A 19,329-nucleotide genomic window follows, 5' to 3' on the forward strand; every position below is an offset into this window, starting at 1 on the left:
TCTATGGGGTCACACAGAGTCAGACACGACTGAAGCGACTTAGCAGCAGCATTCCTTTGTAGATGCTAGTTCTTCTGCCTGGGATCCTTTGTCCTTTTATCTCAGCTCAAAATATATTAATTCATTAAAATTCATTACTTATTGAAAGATTATTAGATGCCAGATACTGTTCTAAGATCTAGATGCAACAGTGAAAAAACAGACATTTTCAACAGTGATAGACTTTAAATTCGAGTGGAAGCAAATGAATAATAAACAAGTAGCAAACAACAGCATGCATGCCAGGTGGAACCAGGATGAAGAAAAATAAGGGAGGGTAGGTGAGTGAGTATGTTACTTTATTTTAAAAATATTTATTTATTTGGCTGTGCTGGGTCTTAGTTGCAGTATATGGGATCTTTGGTTGTGGCATGTGAGATCCAGTTCCCTGACCAGGGATTGAACCTGGGCCCCTGCACTGGTAGTGTGGAGTCTTAGCCACTGGACCACCAGGCAGGTCCTAAGGATGTTATTTTAAATAGTGGTTGAGGAAGGCCACTCGGATGAAGTAACATGAGAGCAGAGATGAAAATAAAGCATGAATTCAGTCAATGTGGATATAGAAGGGGTGGTGGTGGTAGGAAAAGCATTTCAGGCAGAAGGAATAGCAAGTGCAGTGCTCAAAGCAGAGCCTTCTTGGTATCCTAGAGGAAGTGATGGGAGGCCAGTGTGACTGGAGTGAGGTGAATGAGGGAGGGATGAGCTCAGAGAGGTAGCTATGGGCAAAATTTTGTAGGGTCTCATGCGGCCATGGAAAGGACTTTAATTTTTATTTAGAATAAGGCTAGAAACCACTGAAGGGTAGAGAGCAGAAGACTGAAATAATCTGCCTTATATTGTAATAAGATCTCTTCCCTAGCCATGTGTAGGATAGAGTACAGGGAGGCAAGAATAAAAGCAGAAAGACCTGATAAGAGCATTTTACAATAATCCAGGTGACAAATGTTTCCCAGGGTGACAAGAGGGGAAGTGTTAAGAGTTTTTAGGTCCTGAATATATCTTAAGCTGCAAGGTAAAATGTGAAGGAAAAAGTCGGGGATGATGCCAAGAACTTTTGACCTGAGGAACTGGAAGGATGAAGTTCCCATTTGTTGAGATGGCAAAGACTGTAGAAGGAACAGATTGGGTGGGAATAATCAAGATTTTTTAAAAATTATGTTACGTGCAAGATACCTGCTAAACCTGTAAGTGAAAATTTCAGGTAGCCTGTTATAGAACATAACTGCTTTGGAGTTCAGTGGGAATATCATGGGTAGGGGTGGGTACTGGGGAGTTATCTGAAATAGATATTTAAAGCCCTGAAATGAGGTAGGAACACTTAGAGAAAAGGGAGAAGAGAACAGAGTTCAAGGACTGAGTTCTGAAGTACACCATGTTCAAAGTTTGAGAAGATAAAGACTCATGTATATTATCATATGTGAAACAACATCATTCCATGTTCGATGCATGAGACAAGAGCTCAGGGCCGGGGCAATGGGATGACCCAGAGGGATGGGACGGAGAGGGAGGTGGGTGGGGGGTCCAGGAAGGGGAACACATGTAAACCCAGGGCTGATTCATGTCAATGTATGGCAAAAACTATTACAATATTGTAAAGTAATTAGCCCCCAACTAAAATAAATAAATTTATAAAAAAAAAAAAGAAGAAGAAGACTTAAAAGGAGTGACCAGGAGACAGGAAATGAAGCAAGAGTGGCCTCCCAGGAGCCAAGTGAAGAAAGTCTTTCAATAAGGAGGAAATGAACAACTGTGTGAAATATTACTGACATATTGAGCAAGATGAGGACTAAGACATGACCCAAATTCAGCAATGTGGGAGTCATTGTTGTCCTGGATAAGAACAGAATGAGGACTGGTGAGTGTGAAAGCTTGTAAGGAGTGTTTATAACAGAGAATGGGAGAGGCCCAAATAGTACCTTCCTTCTCCTAGGACCCCATAATACTTAATACTCTCATAACATTTTTCACAGTTACGACTATTGGCTTTTATTTCTATCTCTGCAACTACTCAGTGAGCCATCTGAATGCTGAGCCATGTTCATCATCCTCTATACGACCCAGCTCGAGGTACTCATTAAATATTTGTCAAATGAATGTGAAACTATAATCCATGAAGGAAAGCTTTCATATAAATGAATATGAGTACCATTTAGACTGGGCTTCCCTGGTTCCTGAGTGGATAAAGAATCCACCCGCAATACAGGAGATGCAGGAGATGTGAGTTTGATCCCTAGGTTGGGAAGATCCCCTGGAGGAGGGCACAGCAACCCACTCCAGTATTCTTGCCTGGAGAATCCCATGGAAAGGAGCCTAGTGGACTACAGTCCATGGAGTCACAAAGAGTTGGACATGACTGAAGCAACTGATCATGCATGCACGCCATTTAGAACAGAAAAAGTAACACTCATAAATGGGATTTAAAAAGGAAAGGTGATGGATGATGTGTATTATACACGGTGTTGTGACACTGTAGATATTTGGGGTTATTCCCTGAATATTTTATACTATTTTTGTGTTTAAATGATACATAAATTATTCTCCATACTGTATGGTGAGATCCCTCAGTACAACTAGTTCAATTTTGTTAAAGAGTAGAGTGAAGATCTATAGAAATTAGGAGCTTTACCCCCTTCCTGTAAAGTTTATGTGCTTGTAAGATTAAGTAAAATGTCTCTTACCTCCTTTCAACTTTTCAAAGTTACCAACTCACCATTGTAAGAAGTCTCCAAAAATGCCTAGTTCCTTATTCTCTCTCTTTATTTTAAGATTACATTTTTAAAAAGTAAGAATCACTAAAGTGAGTTACTTTGGGGTCTGAATAACACTAAGTTTGTTATTTCTCTCTTTGTTGGAATAATTATTTGAACATTGAGTTCTTAGAGCCATAACTATTAAGGTCCAGAAGCACAAATTATTACATGATGATTCAAGTGACTTTCTGATTATACTGCTTAATAAAATTAACACTGGAATCTGAAACACTGTGTCCAGAAGTCAAATGGTGACTTTCCAAGGGCCCATTAAAAAAAAGATTCATTTTAGAGCATAAAATTTTGCAATCTTTATATTTCCAAGTGAGATCTAGTTAGTGCAGTTACTGCAAATTAGTGATTCAGTTACATTTTATTTATTCAATATGTGGGGAGAAGTTTTAAAAAGTGTTAAGTGAGTCATTTCATAAGACCAAAGCCAAGCAAAATTAGAGCAGCCCCTGGTTGAAGCTATTTTTATTGCAGTGAGAAGGTTTCTCACTGCGTCCTAGGTACACAGGTGTGGTCAAACTTCAGCATGGAAAGTAAGAAGTCATGAATTCTAAGGCAATGATTACTAATGCTTCGAATATGTAATGCCACAGCCACATTTGCTATAAGAAGCCAAAAACATGTGACAGAGGAAATTAGGTAGAAACAGTTGAAAAAAATTCCCGTTTACATTCCACTTATCAATGGCTCAAAGACCCAAATTCCGACTTTACATAAAGGCTTTCTTTTTTCTATTTTAAAGAGAAATAACTTTATAAAAAATTGTTCTTACGAATTACTCTTTTGTGTCTATCTAGCTCCCTATTTTCTGGATCGTGGATTTAATAGGCTATAATGCTATTTAAACACCACAGATACTTAATGCAGCATGAAAAGCCCTTAAGCTACGGGAAATTGAAAAAAAAAAAAAAAAAAGGTCTCAGTGCCCTGGTCACAAAGTGAAAGATCTTCTTGACATGATCCTCAAAAGTAAAACACAATTACGTTTCCCTTAGGTTGCTGTGTGTCCGTTGACCAGTAACCATGGTCTCCCGTGATTTCATTCACGTACCTCTTAGGGAGTCTGTTCCAGCCAGCCAGCCAACTCTCAGCTCTAGGTGCTTTGGAAACTCAGCTCTGGAAAATATCAGGAGCTAAATCAATGATAAACCCAAGAGGTTGCAACCATAAATGTCTTTTGAACACTCAAAATAATTACCTTATGCAGATCAGGGAGCAAGTTCCTGGTATTCTTCGTGTCAATGTAACAGGCTGTTCAATCAGGAGTCCTCGATCTAAAGAGAGTGCGTGTGCGAAGTCACTTTAGTCACGTCTGACTAAAGAGAGTATCTGTCAATAATGCAATCATGGCAAGTGCCCATTATCGTCGTCATCAATTTAGATAAACTAATACAAATCACCAGAGATGTTTAAAATCAGTATCTAATAATTATACAGATATTAGTTTTAGAATCTGAAAAATACATAAAAGAATAAAATATGATGGTCTTAGCATGCAGTGGGGAATGTGTAAACATGATGAAGTAGGCTTCTGTCTTTACAGTTCTTGTTTTTATCCTTATTAAAGGGTCAAGAGAAAGTGTATGAAATTTTATGTTAGCAGACTAGAATTTTATGCTTTCTTTATTAAGAGGGAGAAGACAATATCTTCTCCAAAGACTACCAATTGATAAAGGAGATTACACTTCAGTTCAGTGATTTCTTATTTATTAGAGTTAGACGGAGTTTGCATCAAATTCAGCAACCGGTTTTTCAACACAGTTTTACAGGCATTGCCTGTAACTATTCTTGGAAACTGGCTACCTAGATAACATGCTCTCCTGTATTAAATTAGCTTTGTGTAAACCAAAGTGTTTCTGCCCTGCCCTGTCCTGGGTTTAAACAGCCACTCCTTCGTGCTCTCTTCTATTACCCTCCTACTATGCTCAAAAAGGGAACTTTTTCATTACTTTTACTTTCTTTCCTGCTCTTAAAAAGAAAATTGTTTTTCTCTTCCTCTTAACAGTTTTCAAGCTGGTCATGCGTGTTTTTGAAAGGCAATTTAACGTAGTGGTTAGTATAAAGGTTTGGAGCTAACGAGTCCTGGGTTTGAAACTCAGGTCTGACACTAACTGTGCCCCTTTGGACAAATTATTATATACTTAGCTCTAAGCTTCAGACCTTCATCTGTAAAATGGGGATATTGATAACTACTTTCACAGTTATTGGGGTGACTGTTGGAGAAAAGTAGTTCAAAAGCTGAACAGAGCAGAGCATGCAGAAATCATAGCTATTATGATTTTTAAAAAATGACAAACTGATTTGTGAAAACATAGGAAAGATAATTTTTTCACAGAAATAATATTTGTAAAGTTCTAATGGACCCATGAACACACTGCAAAATTAGTGCCAGATGATATTAGTGGGAAGTAAATGAAGAGCTTTGTCACCCAACTCTAGGCAAGCTTCATTTAGAATAGACACACAGGAAAGACAGATAGAAAAATCCAGAAAGCTGTTTTCACTTAAGAATTGTATATTTCTGCTCTTTACTTTGTCCAGAAAAGTATTTTAGAACATATATCTTTCCTAACAAGTTAAGAATGTGTGGTATGGATCAATTAAGTTTATAAAGTAACAGAGAGAATAGGCCCTCATCGGAGTTTGGTGCTTTACAATAGATAAAAAAGCAAAGAGCAATTTAATCAGCTTCCATAGGTCTGGGTTTCTCGAGTCTTAGAAGAAGGAATCTTGCTTTATTTCAGCTATTTCCCATGGAGAGCCCTCCCCACTCCCTCCAGTATTCAGGCTAATTACAACTGGTGAGGTAGTTTCCAGGCTGAATAAGAAATCAAAAGAGAAGAGGGGAGAGGCGGTGTGGATTTCAGAGAAAAAATAACTTAAGAAAAAGTATGTTCTCAGAGGGGGGAAAATGAGAGAATCAGGTCACTGAGCTGGAGCCAGGAAAAATCCACATGAGTGGAAATTGGAGCGATGAAAGTATTTCATATTAACACATCCGAAGACTGAATGTGCCTGGCCCAGAGCATGTTCTTCCCCTCCTGGAAAGTGGCCGGGGGCTGAAAGACCTCTAGGCTTTCCTCTGTCATATTCATTCACTAATCAGCGCTATTCAGCCAACTGGACACGTGGAAAGCTGGAGGACCACATAGCAACGGTTATAATCAAAACCACCGGAGACTCTTATTTCAGCTTCTGAAATACGAAGCTTCAAAGGCAGACATGCCTCCAATGCAAACAGCACTTTCTTTTCTTTCTTTCCTTCTTTCTTCTATGTTTACAGTTTTAGATTCAAGTACTTGCTAATTATATGTCAATAGGGACAGAATGCATTTGGCCTAAAGCAAAGATATAAATGGTTTAAAGGGTAGGCAAAGTGTCATATGTCAGCAGACATTAGTTGAGGTTAAACTCTGCGGATGTGACCAGAATATTGACATCTCTGTTAGAGTCAATATCTCGAAATTGATGGTGTGGTTTGGCATACATACTTCCTTAATGACTTGCCAGTGTAATTCGAATATATCTAATAGCACTCTGCACATCGGAGGGCCTTAAGCTCCTTCCTCTTGTGTTTTCACCAAAAACTCTCAAACCTTTTTGCTATCCAAATCTCAGTTGAAAATGTGATATGAGGCACAACATTACAATCCTGAAAATCTTGGCAAAAAAATATGTCTGTCTATCATCTATATTATGTTGTTTGTGTGGCTAATTTTGCTGCAATTCAGGTGATACTGGGCCTGAGTTTGAGGATAAGGACCTAGAGGACTCATGAACACACTGCAAAGTTAGCTTAGGATGACATTAATGGCAATGCAATGCAGACCTTTGTCACCCAACTCCAGGTAAGTTTCATTTAGTACAGACACAGAAAAAATTGAGATAGAAAAAAAAAAAAATAGAAAAACTATATTTGTTCAGAAAAAAAAGAGGAATGTTCTTTTATCTTTTGGTTTCCTCCTTTATCTCTAATTGCTGTGTTCTTCTCAGTTTGTACCTTTGCAGCTTCCCGGACATAATGAGGCTTGTTGTCAATGACTAAGAAGTTTTTTGTTTTATTTTGTTGATCTAGCCAATCCACTTTCACTTTTCACTTTCATGCATTGGAGAAGAAAATGGCAACCCATTCCAGTGTTCTTGCCTGGAGAATCCCAGGGACGGCGGATCCTGCTGGGCTGCCATCTATGGGGTCGCACAGAGTCGGACACGACTGAGGTGACTTAGCAGTAGCAGCTAATCCTAGATGTTCATGACTTCTGAATTTTATCCCTGTTTCAGCTCAGTGTGACTTTCTAATTCAGGTATCCACTTACGATTCTACCTGGACCAGTGATTCTGAACTCTAATTCTACATGAGAGTCTGATGGAGAGGTTTAAAATATACCAGTATCTAAGCAATTGAATTAGATTACCTGGATTAGGGTTCTGAGAGCTAACCAGTACCCTTTAATTTAGAAATAGTAAAACTCTGGTCAAACTACCACATTTCAGTTATCTATTGATGCGCAATAAACCATCCCAATATGTAAATAACTTAAAAGTGTAAAAAAAAAGTGTTAGTCGCTCAGTAGTGTCTGACTTTTTTTGATCCCATGGACTGTAGCCCACCAGGCTCTTCTGTCCATGGGATTCTCCAGGCAAGAATACTAGAGTGGATACCATTCCCTTCTCCAGGGGATCTTCCCAACCCAGGGATTGAACCCAGGTCTCCTGCATTGCAGGCAGATTCTTTGCTGTCTGAGCCACCAGGCAAGCCATTTTTTGATAACTCTGTGGGGCAGAAGCCTGGGCAGCACACATCTGGCTGGCTCTTCGTTCCACATGGTGTCACCTAGAGTCATTCAGCTGCATTCAATGGGCCCGAAGGTCCAATAAGGCTTTCCTCAGATGACAGGCACCTCAGTGATCTTCAGCATGGCCCCTCTCTCACCACATGGCTATCTTGGGCTTCCTTATAACATGGTGGCCTCAGGTTAGTCAGACTTCTTAGATGACATCTGGCTTCTAAAAGGGAGGAAGCAAAAACTGTTCATCTCTTTCAAGGCTTAGCTTCTGAAGTCCCATATCACTACCTCCAAATTCAGTCAAAGCAAGTTACAAGGGCAGCCCAGATTCAAGGGGCAAGGAAATCAATTCTTCTCCTTGATGTGAGAAGTAGCATGCATGCTCAGGGGCTGAGTAACCGCTGGTGGCAATATTTTGAGATTACAGATCATACACCATCAGTTCCCAATCCTAAAGTCATGGCATACATTTCTATCTCATCATGGCACTCTCTCCCATTGGTCCTAGAATTGTTCTCGGTGCTGCACCTCAGAGGTCAGAGGTCAGGATATTGGCATGAGCATGTAGGTTGAAATGTATTGACTAACCTGCTCTATTTGGAAAAGGAAAGTTCTAAACTCTCCCTGCCATGGCTTATGAAGTAGAGGTATTGACATTTTCAGGGAAAATTAGGAAAAGTGCCAATGGTCTTCTGGCCCTGCCTGGTGGACAGGACAGTCTCATCAGTTCTCATAGTAATTTTTGAAGTAGGAATTTCAGGTTTTGTTACTCTCCTCTAGTTTTTTTTTTTTTTTTTAATGTTATTTGGCTGCTCTGGGTCTTAGTTGTGGCACATGGGATTTTTGATCTTCATTGTAGCATGAGGGATCTTTAGTTGTGGTGGACAAACTCCTAGTTGCAGCATGTGGAATCTAGTTCCTGAACCAGGCATTAAACCTGGGCCCCCTGCATTGGAGCACAGTCTTAGCCACTGGACCACCAGGGAAGTCTCTCCTCTAGTTTATAAAGGGGGAAACTGAGGCTGACTGAACACAAGGCACCACTTTAGGTGCTGTAGAGAACATAAAGCTTGCTTAGACATTGTTGCAGTTCTTAATATCATTTTCTGGCAAAGGGAAGGCATTTAAACAACTAATTATAATACCAAACATAATGAAATGAAGTTAATCAGAGAAGCAGGGAGGGGAAAAAAAGGCCCTGGAAGTCAAAGGCAGAAAAAGAACAAGTGAGGTGATCTAGTTGGATTTCGTGGGGGACAAGGATGGTGACAAGACAGTTTCTTCAGAAGAGAACGACTTGAACATCAGAAGATAAGGGAAATATTGGGAAAATTAAGCAAGTCATAAATTTTTTTTGTAAAAATATCCTCTTTAAGATAAAGCTTTTACAATGCCATTTTGTGACATCATACGTTTTGGTTGCAAAAATGATGCTAAAACAAACCCAAGTTGATTTGTTACTTGTTTATTCTAAGAACTCTCACATGAATATACATGCATAATATACATTTTTTAAATGTGCATCTTAATAAAGTTAATTTCATAATTTTAGTTTTGTTTTTCAAAATGGTTTTACTCCTCACTATGAAACTTAAGACCCTAGTTTTAGTTGATTCATTATAAGTGGCATTTTTTTCTGGTACCTGTTATTTTGGAGTTATAAAGTTAATGTGTAGAAAGTACCTATCATGTAATGAGTGGTTCATAAATTTTACTCTTTGTGCTGTAAATTTGTATGAGTTTTGACAAATGCATTGTGTCAAATACCTACTATGCCATTATTATCTCTACTTTAACAAAGATTTATATGGTACTTACTATGTGATAGACACTAACTTATTTACTCCTTTTATAACCTTATTAGATGCTATTAGCACATCATCTCCGGTATAGGTAACAAAATTAAGATAGAAAGGCTAAGTAATTTCTTTAAAAATCACACAGCTAGCATGGGTAGATCTCCACTGAGAACCTAGGGCATCTACCACTCTAATACCTTTCTGGTGTTATAATTATTATTTTTTATTTTTTTTAAAATTTTTAATTGGAAGATAATTGCTTTACAATGTTGTGTTGGTTTCTGCCATACAAAAATGTGAATCAGCTATAAAGTATATATATATATGTATATATCCTCCCTCTTGTGCCTCCCTTCCACCCACCTCATCCCACCCTTCTAGGATATCATAGGGCACCAGGTTCAGCTCCCTGTGTTATACAGCAACTTTCCACTATCTATTTTACACATGGTTCTGTGTATATTTCAATGCTATTCTCTCAAGCTGTCCCACCCTCTCTTTCTCCCACTGTGTCCACAAGTCCATTCTCTACGTCTGCATCTCCACTCCTGCAAATAGGTTCATCAGTATCATTTTTCTAGATTCCATATATATGTGTTAATATACAATATTTGTTTTTTATTCTACATTTTTTTTTTACTTTTATGACATTCTTCTCTTCCTCTTCTTCATCCTAAAACAATTTCCCTTTTACCACACATTGAATTTAACTTTTACCTGCTACATCTCATTACCTGCCCTTTCATTTTTTAAAAATTTTAATGTTTTTCCTTCATTCAAAACCTAATCATCATTCTAACAAAAATTTTCAAATACATTAAAATATGATTTATTCTATAAGCTGAATAGAGACCAGAGTACAATATAAGGTAAAGGAAAAAATACATTATAATTTTTTTCTTTAAGTATAATTTAAATATAACTTCAGGTGTACAGCATGATGATTTGATATTTGTAAAAACTGCAAAACGATCACCACAATAAGTCTAGTTAGCATTTAATCAATTGCTATTGAGTTCAGAAATTTGAAGTGTGCAGACAGGAGCTCCATGGTGAAGTTATCGCACAAAAAATGATGGTTACTCTGATGCCACTAAAATGCTGTCTGAGAAGAACAACAGCTGACTGACCCTTGTCTGCCTTGGAACCAAGGTACTTAAGAATCAATCAAACATGAGATTTTAAAGAAAAGGCAGTCTGAAAAGTTAATACAATCATTTTGTCACTTGTAAATGGTTTTTATCTCCCTGTCATTCTCCAAAATATACAAAAGCAGGCTTTCTATCCCCTTTAGAAATTTTAAGAGCTGCTAAAGAAATGGATAATATTTAGGAGAAGCGGATTCTAATCATCTCTATGTCTTTTCTTTTGGAAAAGAAGATGCATATCTTGAAGATAATCATAAAAAGCTTTTCAGGAGACATAAGATCTCAACCAAGATGCATTCACTATTCTCTTTTCTGTGGATTTAGAGTGAAACTATACATGGAAAGAGTTGGAAAATTATTCAAGCAAATATCAAATGGTTGCTAAGAAAGAAGTTCCTTCAATTCACTAATTACTTCCTATATACCCTGATATAAAAATAAAAATCAGTTGCTATCAAAAAAATCTGAGCTCAGAGAGCAGACAATTCAAATTTGATATTCACTTGGCTTTGGAAAAAAATCTCAAAAGGCAATGTTCCTTGGAATTCTAAGACATTTTACTTTCCACTATGTTATGAGCAAGGCCAAAATTTAGGCCAATGACAGTGAAAATTATGCTTCCCGTCCCTGGGTATTTTCCTAAAGTTCCCCAGTGGATAATAAGGGGAAGGTAGATCCAATAACCTCAGATACACAGATGACACTGCCCTTATGGCAGAAAGTGAAGAAGAACTAAAGAGCCCCTTGATGAAAGTGAAAATGGAGAGTGAAAAAGTTGGCTTAAAACTCAACATTCAGAAAACTAAGATCATGGCATCTGGTCCCATCACTTCATGGCAAATAGATGGGGAAACAGTGGAAACAGTGACAGACTTTATTTTCGGGGGGTGGGGGAGTGGGCTCCAAAATCACTGCAGATGGCGAGTGCAGCCATGAAATTAAAAGATGATGCTTGCTCCCTGAAGGAAAAGCTATGACCAATCTAGACGGTATATTAAAAATCAGAGACATTACTTTACCAACAAAGATCTGTCTAGTCAAAGCTATGGTTTTTCCAGTAGTCATGTATGGATGTGAGATTTGGACTCTAAAGAAAGCTGAGTGCCGAAGAATTGATGCTTTTGAACTATGGTGTTGGAGAAGACTCTTGAGAGTCCCTTGGACTGCAAAGAGATCCAACCAGTCTATCCTAAAGAAAATCAGTCCTGAATATCCATTGGAAGGACTGATGCTGAAGCTGAAACTCCAATACTTTGGCCACCTGATGCGAAGTACTGACTCATTAGAAAAGACCCTGATGCTGGGAAAGATTGAAGGCAGGATAAGGGGACAATAGAGGATGAGATGGTTGGATGGCATCACCGACTCAATGGACATGAGTGTGAGTAAACTCCAGGAGTTGGTGATAGACAGGGAGGCCTGGTGTGCTGTAGTCCATGGGGTCGTAAAGAATTGGACACGACTGAGCGACTGAATGCAACTGAACTGAATTAATGTCGATTGAATGCCTGCAAGGGACTAGATGCTTTTCATATTGTTTCATTTAAACCCCCCAACAATCACATATGGAAATTACAGACCAAGAGAGGAATTTGTTGTTGTTAATGCAAAGGAAGCTATTCAACGTGAGAAAACTGGAATGGTGAGAGATGTTCATTCCCATTTTTGCATAAGCAAGTGGTGGAGTTAGGATCAGAACTCAGGTCTGGAGTCTCTATGCACCGTATTTATTTGTTCCACTGTATCTGTCATTAGCTTCTGAGATCCTAAGCTGGGCAGGGGGTGGGGGTGGGGGGAGGAGGTAGTCTAGAGGAGGGGGTAAAAGGGGTGGGGAGGCAGCTTCATTGAGGAATGAGAGGACAGAGAGGAGGTGGGCTCCAAGGTGATGAAGCGTAAGCGGGGCACCCGCCAGCTAGGGAAGACTTGAACAGGACCCTCTACCTGGATGCACTGGCTTCAAGTCCCAGGTTTGATTCTTGCTTCTCTTCACCTACTAGATCTAGCTCATGGGCAGTTTCCCATAGCCCGTTAAGACCTACCTCCTTCCACTGGTGGCGTCATGCTTACCATAAACCTGAGGTGTTGCAGGCCTCCGTCAGCATGGCAGTATTTCCTGTCATTAGACTATTTTCCTCAGGGCCCAACTCCAGAGAGGTCTTGGCTTCTCAGCCAAAAGGACCTGGGATCGTCAGGCAGTAATTCTTCAATTTATTGCCCCTGTTCCACATTCCTGACCTGTGAGTATTTGCAGACAGAGACCAGCTTTCCGAAGCCCAGCCTAAGCTGCTTTAATTTTGTCATTGTCCTATAATTTCATGGAAATGGCTGCTCTGATGCCAACAAATGACTAATAAAATCCCTCTGCCCACTCATTTTTAATGTCATTCTGGAACTCCAGAACAGGGACCATCTGGTCACAGTGCTTACTTTAATATAAAAGAGAGGCTGAGTTGAAAATCATATTTCTGAGAGAAAGCTGGACAAACCTTCTGTTGGTGAACCCCAAACACAGCAAAACAAGCGTAGCGTTTCATCTGGGACACTGATGAGATACGCTGAGTGCCACGTAGGCAGCTCTGCCCATGGAGAGGTTAAATTCTGACATACACACGTATGATATACAGATATCAATCAGTACTACTAACTGTCACAGGAAGAGCACTATCCATGTGTCAGGCAATGTGCAAAGCACCCTGGATTATTTTGTAATAGGCAGGTATTAGTGTACTCACTTTATAGGTGAAATAAATAGAGACTTACGGAAGTTAAGGAAACTTGCTCCAAGTCACACAGCTAGTAAATAACAGAGCCAGGCTTGGAACTGAGGTCCATCAGTCTCTACTTATGTGCCCTGAGCAACTGACTGACTCATCGCAGTAAGGGCTTTTGGAAGAAAAGCCATCCTAAGCAATGACTAATCTTTCAGCTCTGTAAATGGTGGATCCAGGAAGCTATGTGAAGATTTTTTTTTTTTTTTGCCTTTTTAATTTTGGAATTATTTTAGATTTTACAGAGAAGTTACAAAGACAGCAACAGAGTGCTCCTGTTTACCTTCATTCAGCTTCTTCTAATGTTAACATCTTACCTAGCCATACTGTATTTGTCAGAACTAAGAAAGTACCTTTGTTACAATACTAATAACTAACCTACAGACTTTGTTTAGATTGTAGTACAATTTTTATTTGTAAGTTTTTCTTGTAACTTTTGATTTTATTATCCTTTTTAGGATCTTTTTTGTTGTTGTTCTTTTGGTATATTTGATTTTTTAAAAAAATTTATTAAGGCTTTGGTTTTTTAGAGCAGTTTAAAGTTCACAACAAAACTGAGAGGAAGGTACGGTGATTTCCCATATACTCTCTGTTGCCACACATGAATAGCCTCACTCATTATCAGCAATCTTTAACACAATGATACATTTGTTAGAGTTGATGAATCTATTTTGACACGTCATCACCCAAAGTCCCTAGTTTATATTAGGATTCACCCTTGGTGCTGTATATTCTGTGAGTTTGGACAAATGTGTAATATCATGTATCCCCCACTGTATTATCACACAGAATAGTTACACTTCCTTGAAATTCCTCTGTGCTCTTCCTACTTAACCCCAGCTCTCCCTGCCACCTCCTGGCAACCATGGATATTTTTTGCTATCTCCATAGTTTTGCTTTTTCCAGAATGTCATATAGTTGGAATCACATAGTATGTAGCCTTTTCAGATTGGCTTATTTCACTTTTAAGAAAATTAAATATGTGCTTAAAGTTCTTCCGTGTCTTTTCATAGCTTAACAGCTCATTTGATTTTAGTGGTGAATCATATTTCATGGTCTGGATGTACCACACTACACAGCATTTATCCATTCTTCTAAGGAGGAACATCATGGTTGCTTCCAAATTTGCTCTAAACATCCACATGCAGGTCTCAGGGTGGACAAAAGTTTTCAACACCTTTGGGTAAACACCAAGAAGCACGATTGCTGAATCGTATGATAAGAATATGTTTAGTTTTATAAGACCACCACAGTGTCCTCCAAAGTAGCTGTACCATTTTGCATTCTTATCAGCAATGGATGAGAGTTCCTGTTGCCAACACTTGGTGTTGTCACTGTTCAGGGTTTTGGCCTTTCTATTAGTTGTGTAGTGGTGGATCTACATTTTTTTTTTAAATGTTATAGGGAGTTGAATGTAGTTTTCCATTTTAAGTTGTATGCTTAACCACCACTGCTGTTGCCTGACATGAAGGGCTCCAAACATTGCTGCATTGGGCTGAGTATACACCTCCTGGTTGCTCATGGTCAGTTAAGATCCAGACATTCTCCCTTCTGCTGCTCTTCTCCACCTTCAACCTCACCTGGTTTCTGTATGTGAATCTCAACCATGTGACTCGACTTAGTCATTCTGACTCTGCTCTCAGATGCTTCTTACCAAGATTTTGCAACCTGACTCAGAATTTGCAAGTTCCTGACCTCAGTTTCTACGTGCCACATCAATTATCCTTCGGGACATGTTCCAAATTGACTGGAATTCAATTTCAGTTGTCTCTCAAGCTTGACATTTAGGTTTCTGTGTTCTTATCATGGGACTGTACCCTTACTTTGCTTATCTCAATGATCGCAGTGCATACAGAAAGACCTAAATCCCCACCCAGCATGTGTGGGTGCTCAGTCGCTAAGTCGTGTCTGACTCTTTTCTACCTCAAGGATGGTAGCCTGCCTGGTTCCTCTGTCCATGGAATTTTTCAGGCAAAAATACTGGAGTGGGGTGCCATTTCCTTCTCAGGAGATCTTCCTGACCCAGGGATTGAATTCATGTCTCCATTAATTTATCCCATTATATGGAGAAAATGTGAACCAAAAGTGAGTGGTCTGAGTTACATAGTACATTACTGGAAAATTAGGAGACACAAGGAAGGAGAGAAAACTCTAAGTATTCTTTAGTTGTTAGGACAAGTGGAGCTTAAAATAAAAATTAAACAGAGATCAAACATCATGGAAAGGTATATTTTGGAAAAAACTTATAAGTCTTTTTCCTGCCAAAGGGCAGAAATATTTTAATCCGGTTTTGGAAAGGAATGCTGTTATAATTCACAGAATTTAAACTTGGGATTTGACCAGGCAAAACAAGTATTAAAATCAGACTTAACATGTCTGAAACAAATTGATTCTTTTTTTTTTTCTGAAGTCTGTTCTTCCTCTTGCCCTTCCTCGTTTTATTACTGAGTCTACTGTGTTCCCAGGCACCAGGCTAGAAAAGTCATCTTTTATTCTGTTCATGCTGATGTGAAATCAGTTACCAATTCCTGCAGACTTTGCCTCTGTCACTCTCACATTTGCCCATATTTTTCCATTTTCACTGTTGCTAGTCCTTTGCTTAGATTGTTTTACAAACGTCTTGATCTATGTGTGTCTAGTACATGTGTGGGCAGTTTAATTTCTAATGTTTAGTCACTGCAGGTCATCAATCTGTTCAAAAATTTCAATGGCATTCCCATACCTATTGGATTTAGAATAGACTTTACTCTAGCATTTGGGGCTCTCCATAGTCTTACCCCACTTTCCCAGATGAATCTATTATGACTCCCTTCTTTGCACACCATAAATCAGCCTTACTGGTCTTTGTTTTTCCTTGAATGGATACTGCTACAGGGCATTAGCACATGCTACTTATTCCACTTGGGAAGGCCTTGTCTACTCCCACTTCTAATACCAGCTTGATGGCATACAGTACATCAGGGGTTAGCAAACTACAGCCTGAATGCCAAATCTGGCCTACCAGACTGCTTTTATTGATAAAGTCTTATTGGAACACAGTCACATTCACTTCACAGCTCATTCTTTTCAGTATGCTTTCTAAGGCTGTTTTTGCACTGAAACAGCAGTGCAGAATAATTGAGACAGAGACTTTATAGCCTGCAAAGCTTAAAATATTTATTTTCTGGTCCTTTACAAAAAATAATAATTCTAATCCCTAATACTAATTCCCTTAACTGAATATCTAATTCAATGTGTTTTAGCAAAAATTTGTTGAGCTCCTACCATGTGCTAAATATATAAACACAAAAGATATGAACCATCCCTCAAAGATTTTGCTGTCTAAAATTGATGACAAATTTATAAGTGAATTACTCTACAATATGATAAGTAGATAACAGCACATACAGAAGATATCTGGAAGCAGAGAATAGAGAATTATTAATCTTTTGGAGGGCTGAAGAGGTAGGTAAAAAGAGTTAATAGCTGAGTTGGGTTTGAAATTATGTGTAGGAGTTTACCCTGGAGACAAGAGATTAAAGTTGTTCTAGACAGAGGAAGAACAGATGCAAAGGTGTAAAGGAACATAACCTCACAGTCTCTTTGGGGAAGCTTGGGAAGGCTCTTACAGAAACAAATGGAAAGAGACTAATCGGTCTATGCAGTCAGATTAACCTAGGTTTGAATTCTGACTCTGATACTCACTAGTTGTACAACTTTTAGTAAGTCCTTAGCTTCTAATAGTCCATTTTCTCATCCTAGCAGTATTTACACAAATCAACTGATGTGATATAGGTGAAAGTTTCTGGCATAATGTTTGATACAGTTTATGTGCCCCCTAAAACGTAGTTCCTAGTATGTAGCGAAACAAAAATGTTTATGTATGTTAGAATAGGATAGGAAGGGTAAAGAGAAAGACATGTGCACACTCAGTTACTCTGTCACATCTGACTCTTTGTGACCCCATGGACTATAGTCCACCAGGCTCCTCTGTCCATGTGATTTTCCAGGCAAAAATACTAGAGTGGGTTGCCATTTCCTACTCCAAGGGATCTTCTCGACCCAGGGATTGAACTCATGTCTCCTGGGTCTCCTTCATTGCAGGCAAATTCTTTGCCACTGGGAAGCCCTAGAGAAAGACATACCTCAGCTCAAAATACAAAGACATCTGCTCTTTTCTCTGTAATACAAAGACATCTGCTCTTTTCTCTGTATCTCAGTCTCTGTTCTCCCCAGAGCACTTTTTCTTTCCTGCCTTATATATGGCAGGTGTTGATCTCATCTTTTCTTCCAAATGGTGACTTCCTTGAGGGCAGGGATATTTCTTTATTCCTTTTTGTGTCTCCCAAAGTGTCTAGCATTGTGTCACACATAGAACAAGCCACTGATGAATGCTTGTTGAATTTTTGAATCTTAGATTGTGAAGGTATTTTTACAATAATCAACCTATTATTTTACATGAAATTGAGACTGATGGGTTGGAAGATGTTTGATTTGCTCAAGCTTGCCCACTTTGATGATCACAAGTCTAACATGTAGCTAGCTTCCAAGAAGGTGGAATTTGTTTTTGTCCTTTCTTCTACTCTTCCCTCATGTGTTCAATCTAGGGCACTTTTCTCTTTCAGGAACATCGTCCACTCCACCTTCCACTGCTCTTGCAGATACTTCCTCTATCTGTTGTTACATTCACACTGAGATGCTCAGGTTTTGTGTTATACCTTTTCTGGATAGGCACATGGAAAAGAGAGTTAGAATAATCAGCAGTGGATTGGTGGTGGGATTTCAGGCATCAGGAGGAAATCAGTATGTTTTCAAATCCTTTCGCAAAAGCAATCCTTAATCTGCCATATATAAGGACTGTCCTATGGGTTCCAGAAATAACAGAACCTTTATAGCTGTGTTAATAACTATTATATATTAAGAGCTTACCGTGTAGTAGACACTTTGCATGAGTTACGTCTAGCCCTCACAGCACCCATGCATGTTACTTTCCACTTTCACAGATGGAGAAACAGAGGCTCAGAAAGGTTAGGCAACTTTCAGAAGGCCACATAGCTAAGGATCTGCTCCAGATCCTTAGCCCAGATCTGCCTATTTCATCAGAGTTCCTGACAATGCCCTCTAACTGCCCTGTGACTGGGAAGGGGGTAAGATAAAATTTTCAGGCTTCAGTTCCCTGCTGTGCATTCCTCCTTTCCAAAATTTTCCAAGCTGATACTCCTTGGAAAACTTGCCTGAGAGCAAGGCTAGCTATATAATATGCAGGCCCAGTGCAAAATAAAAATGCACAACTCTTTGTTGAAAAATACTTAGGAATAAATCTACCTAAAGAAACAAAAGACCTATATATAGAAAACTATAAAACACTGATGAAAGAAATCAAAGATGACACAACTATATGGAGAAATATACCATGTTCATGGATTGGAAGACTCAATATAGTGAAAATGAGTATACTACCCAAAACAATCTATAGATTCAATGCAATCCCTATCAAGCTACCAATGGCATTTTTCAGAGCACTAAAACAAATAATTTCACAATTTGTATGGAAATACAGAAAACCTTGAATAGCCAAAGCAATCTTGAGAAAGAAGAATGGAACTGGAGGAATCAACCTGCCTGACTTCAGGCTATATTACAAAGAAACAGTCATCAAGACAGTATGGTACTGGCACAAAGACAGAAACATAGACCAATGGAACAAAATAGAAAGCCCAGAGATAAATCCACACACCTATGGACACCTTATCTTTGACAAAGGAGGCAAGAATATACAATGGAGAAAGTAGTGCTGGGAAAACTGGTCAACCACTTGTAAAAGAACAAAACTAGAACACTTTCTAACACCATACACAAAAATAAACTCAAAATGGATTAAAGATCTAAATGTAAGACCAGAAACTGTAAAACTCCTAGAGGAAAACATAGGCAAAACACTCTCTGACGTAAATCATAGCAGGATCCTCTATGACCCACCTCCCAGAGTAATGGAAATAAAAGCAAAAATAAACAAATGGGACCTAATTAAACTTAAAAGCTTTTGC

General features: G+C 38.8%; 1 protein-coding gene across 4 annotated transcripts in view; it reads right to left on the reverse strand.

Annotated features, from left to right (window-relative positions):
* LOC145546142 (uncharacterized) overlaps positions 1-19,329 on the reverse strand; it is a 482,768-nt gene that overhangs the window by 93,774 nt on the left and 369,665 nt on the right. For all 4 annotated transcript variants that reach the window (XR_014082551.1, XM_081592133.1, XM_081592132.1 and 1 more), the window contains 2 exons: positions 4,000-4,075; positions 3,853-3,917 (listed from right to left, as the gene is read on the reverse strand). Coding sequence is in view for 3 of the 4 variants with exons in the window: in XM_081592133.1 (XP_081448259.1) it covers positions 3,853-3,917; positions 4,000-4,075 (141 nt within the window). In the remaining variant the exon portion in view is untranslated. The remainder of the gene's footprint in view (positions 1-3,852; positions 3,918-3,999; positions 4,076-19,329) is intronic.

The sequence above is a fragment of the Giraffa tippelskirchi genome, chromosome 4 (assembly GCF_054371585.1).
Source record: "Giraffa tippelskirchi isolate mGirTip1 chromosome 4, T2T-mGirTip1v1.2.pri, whole genome shotgun sequence".
NCBI classification, from domain to species: domain Eukaryota; kingdom Metazoa; phylum Chordata; class Mammalia; order Artiodactyla; family Giraffidae; genus Giraffa; species Giraffa tippelskirchi.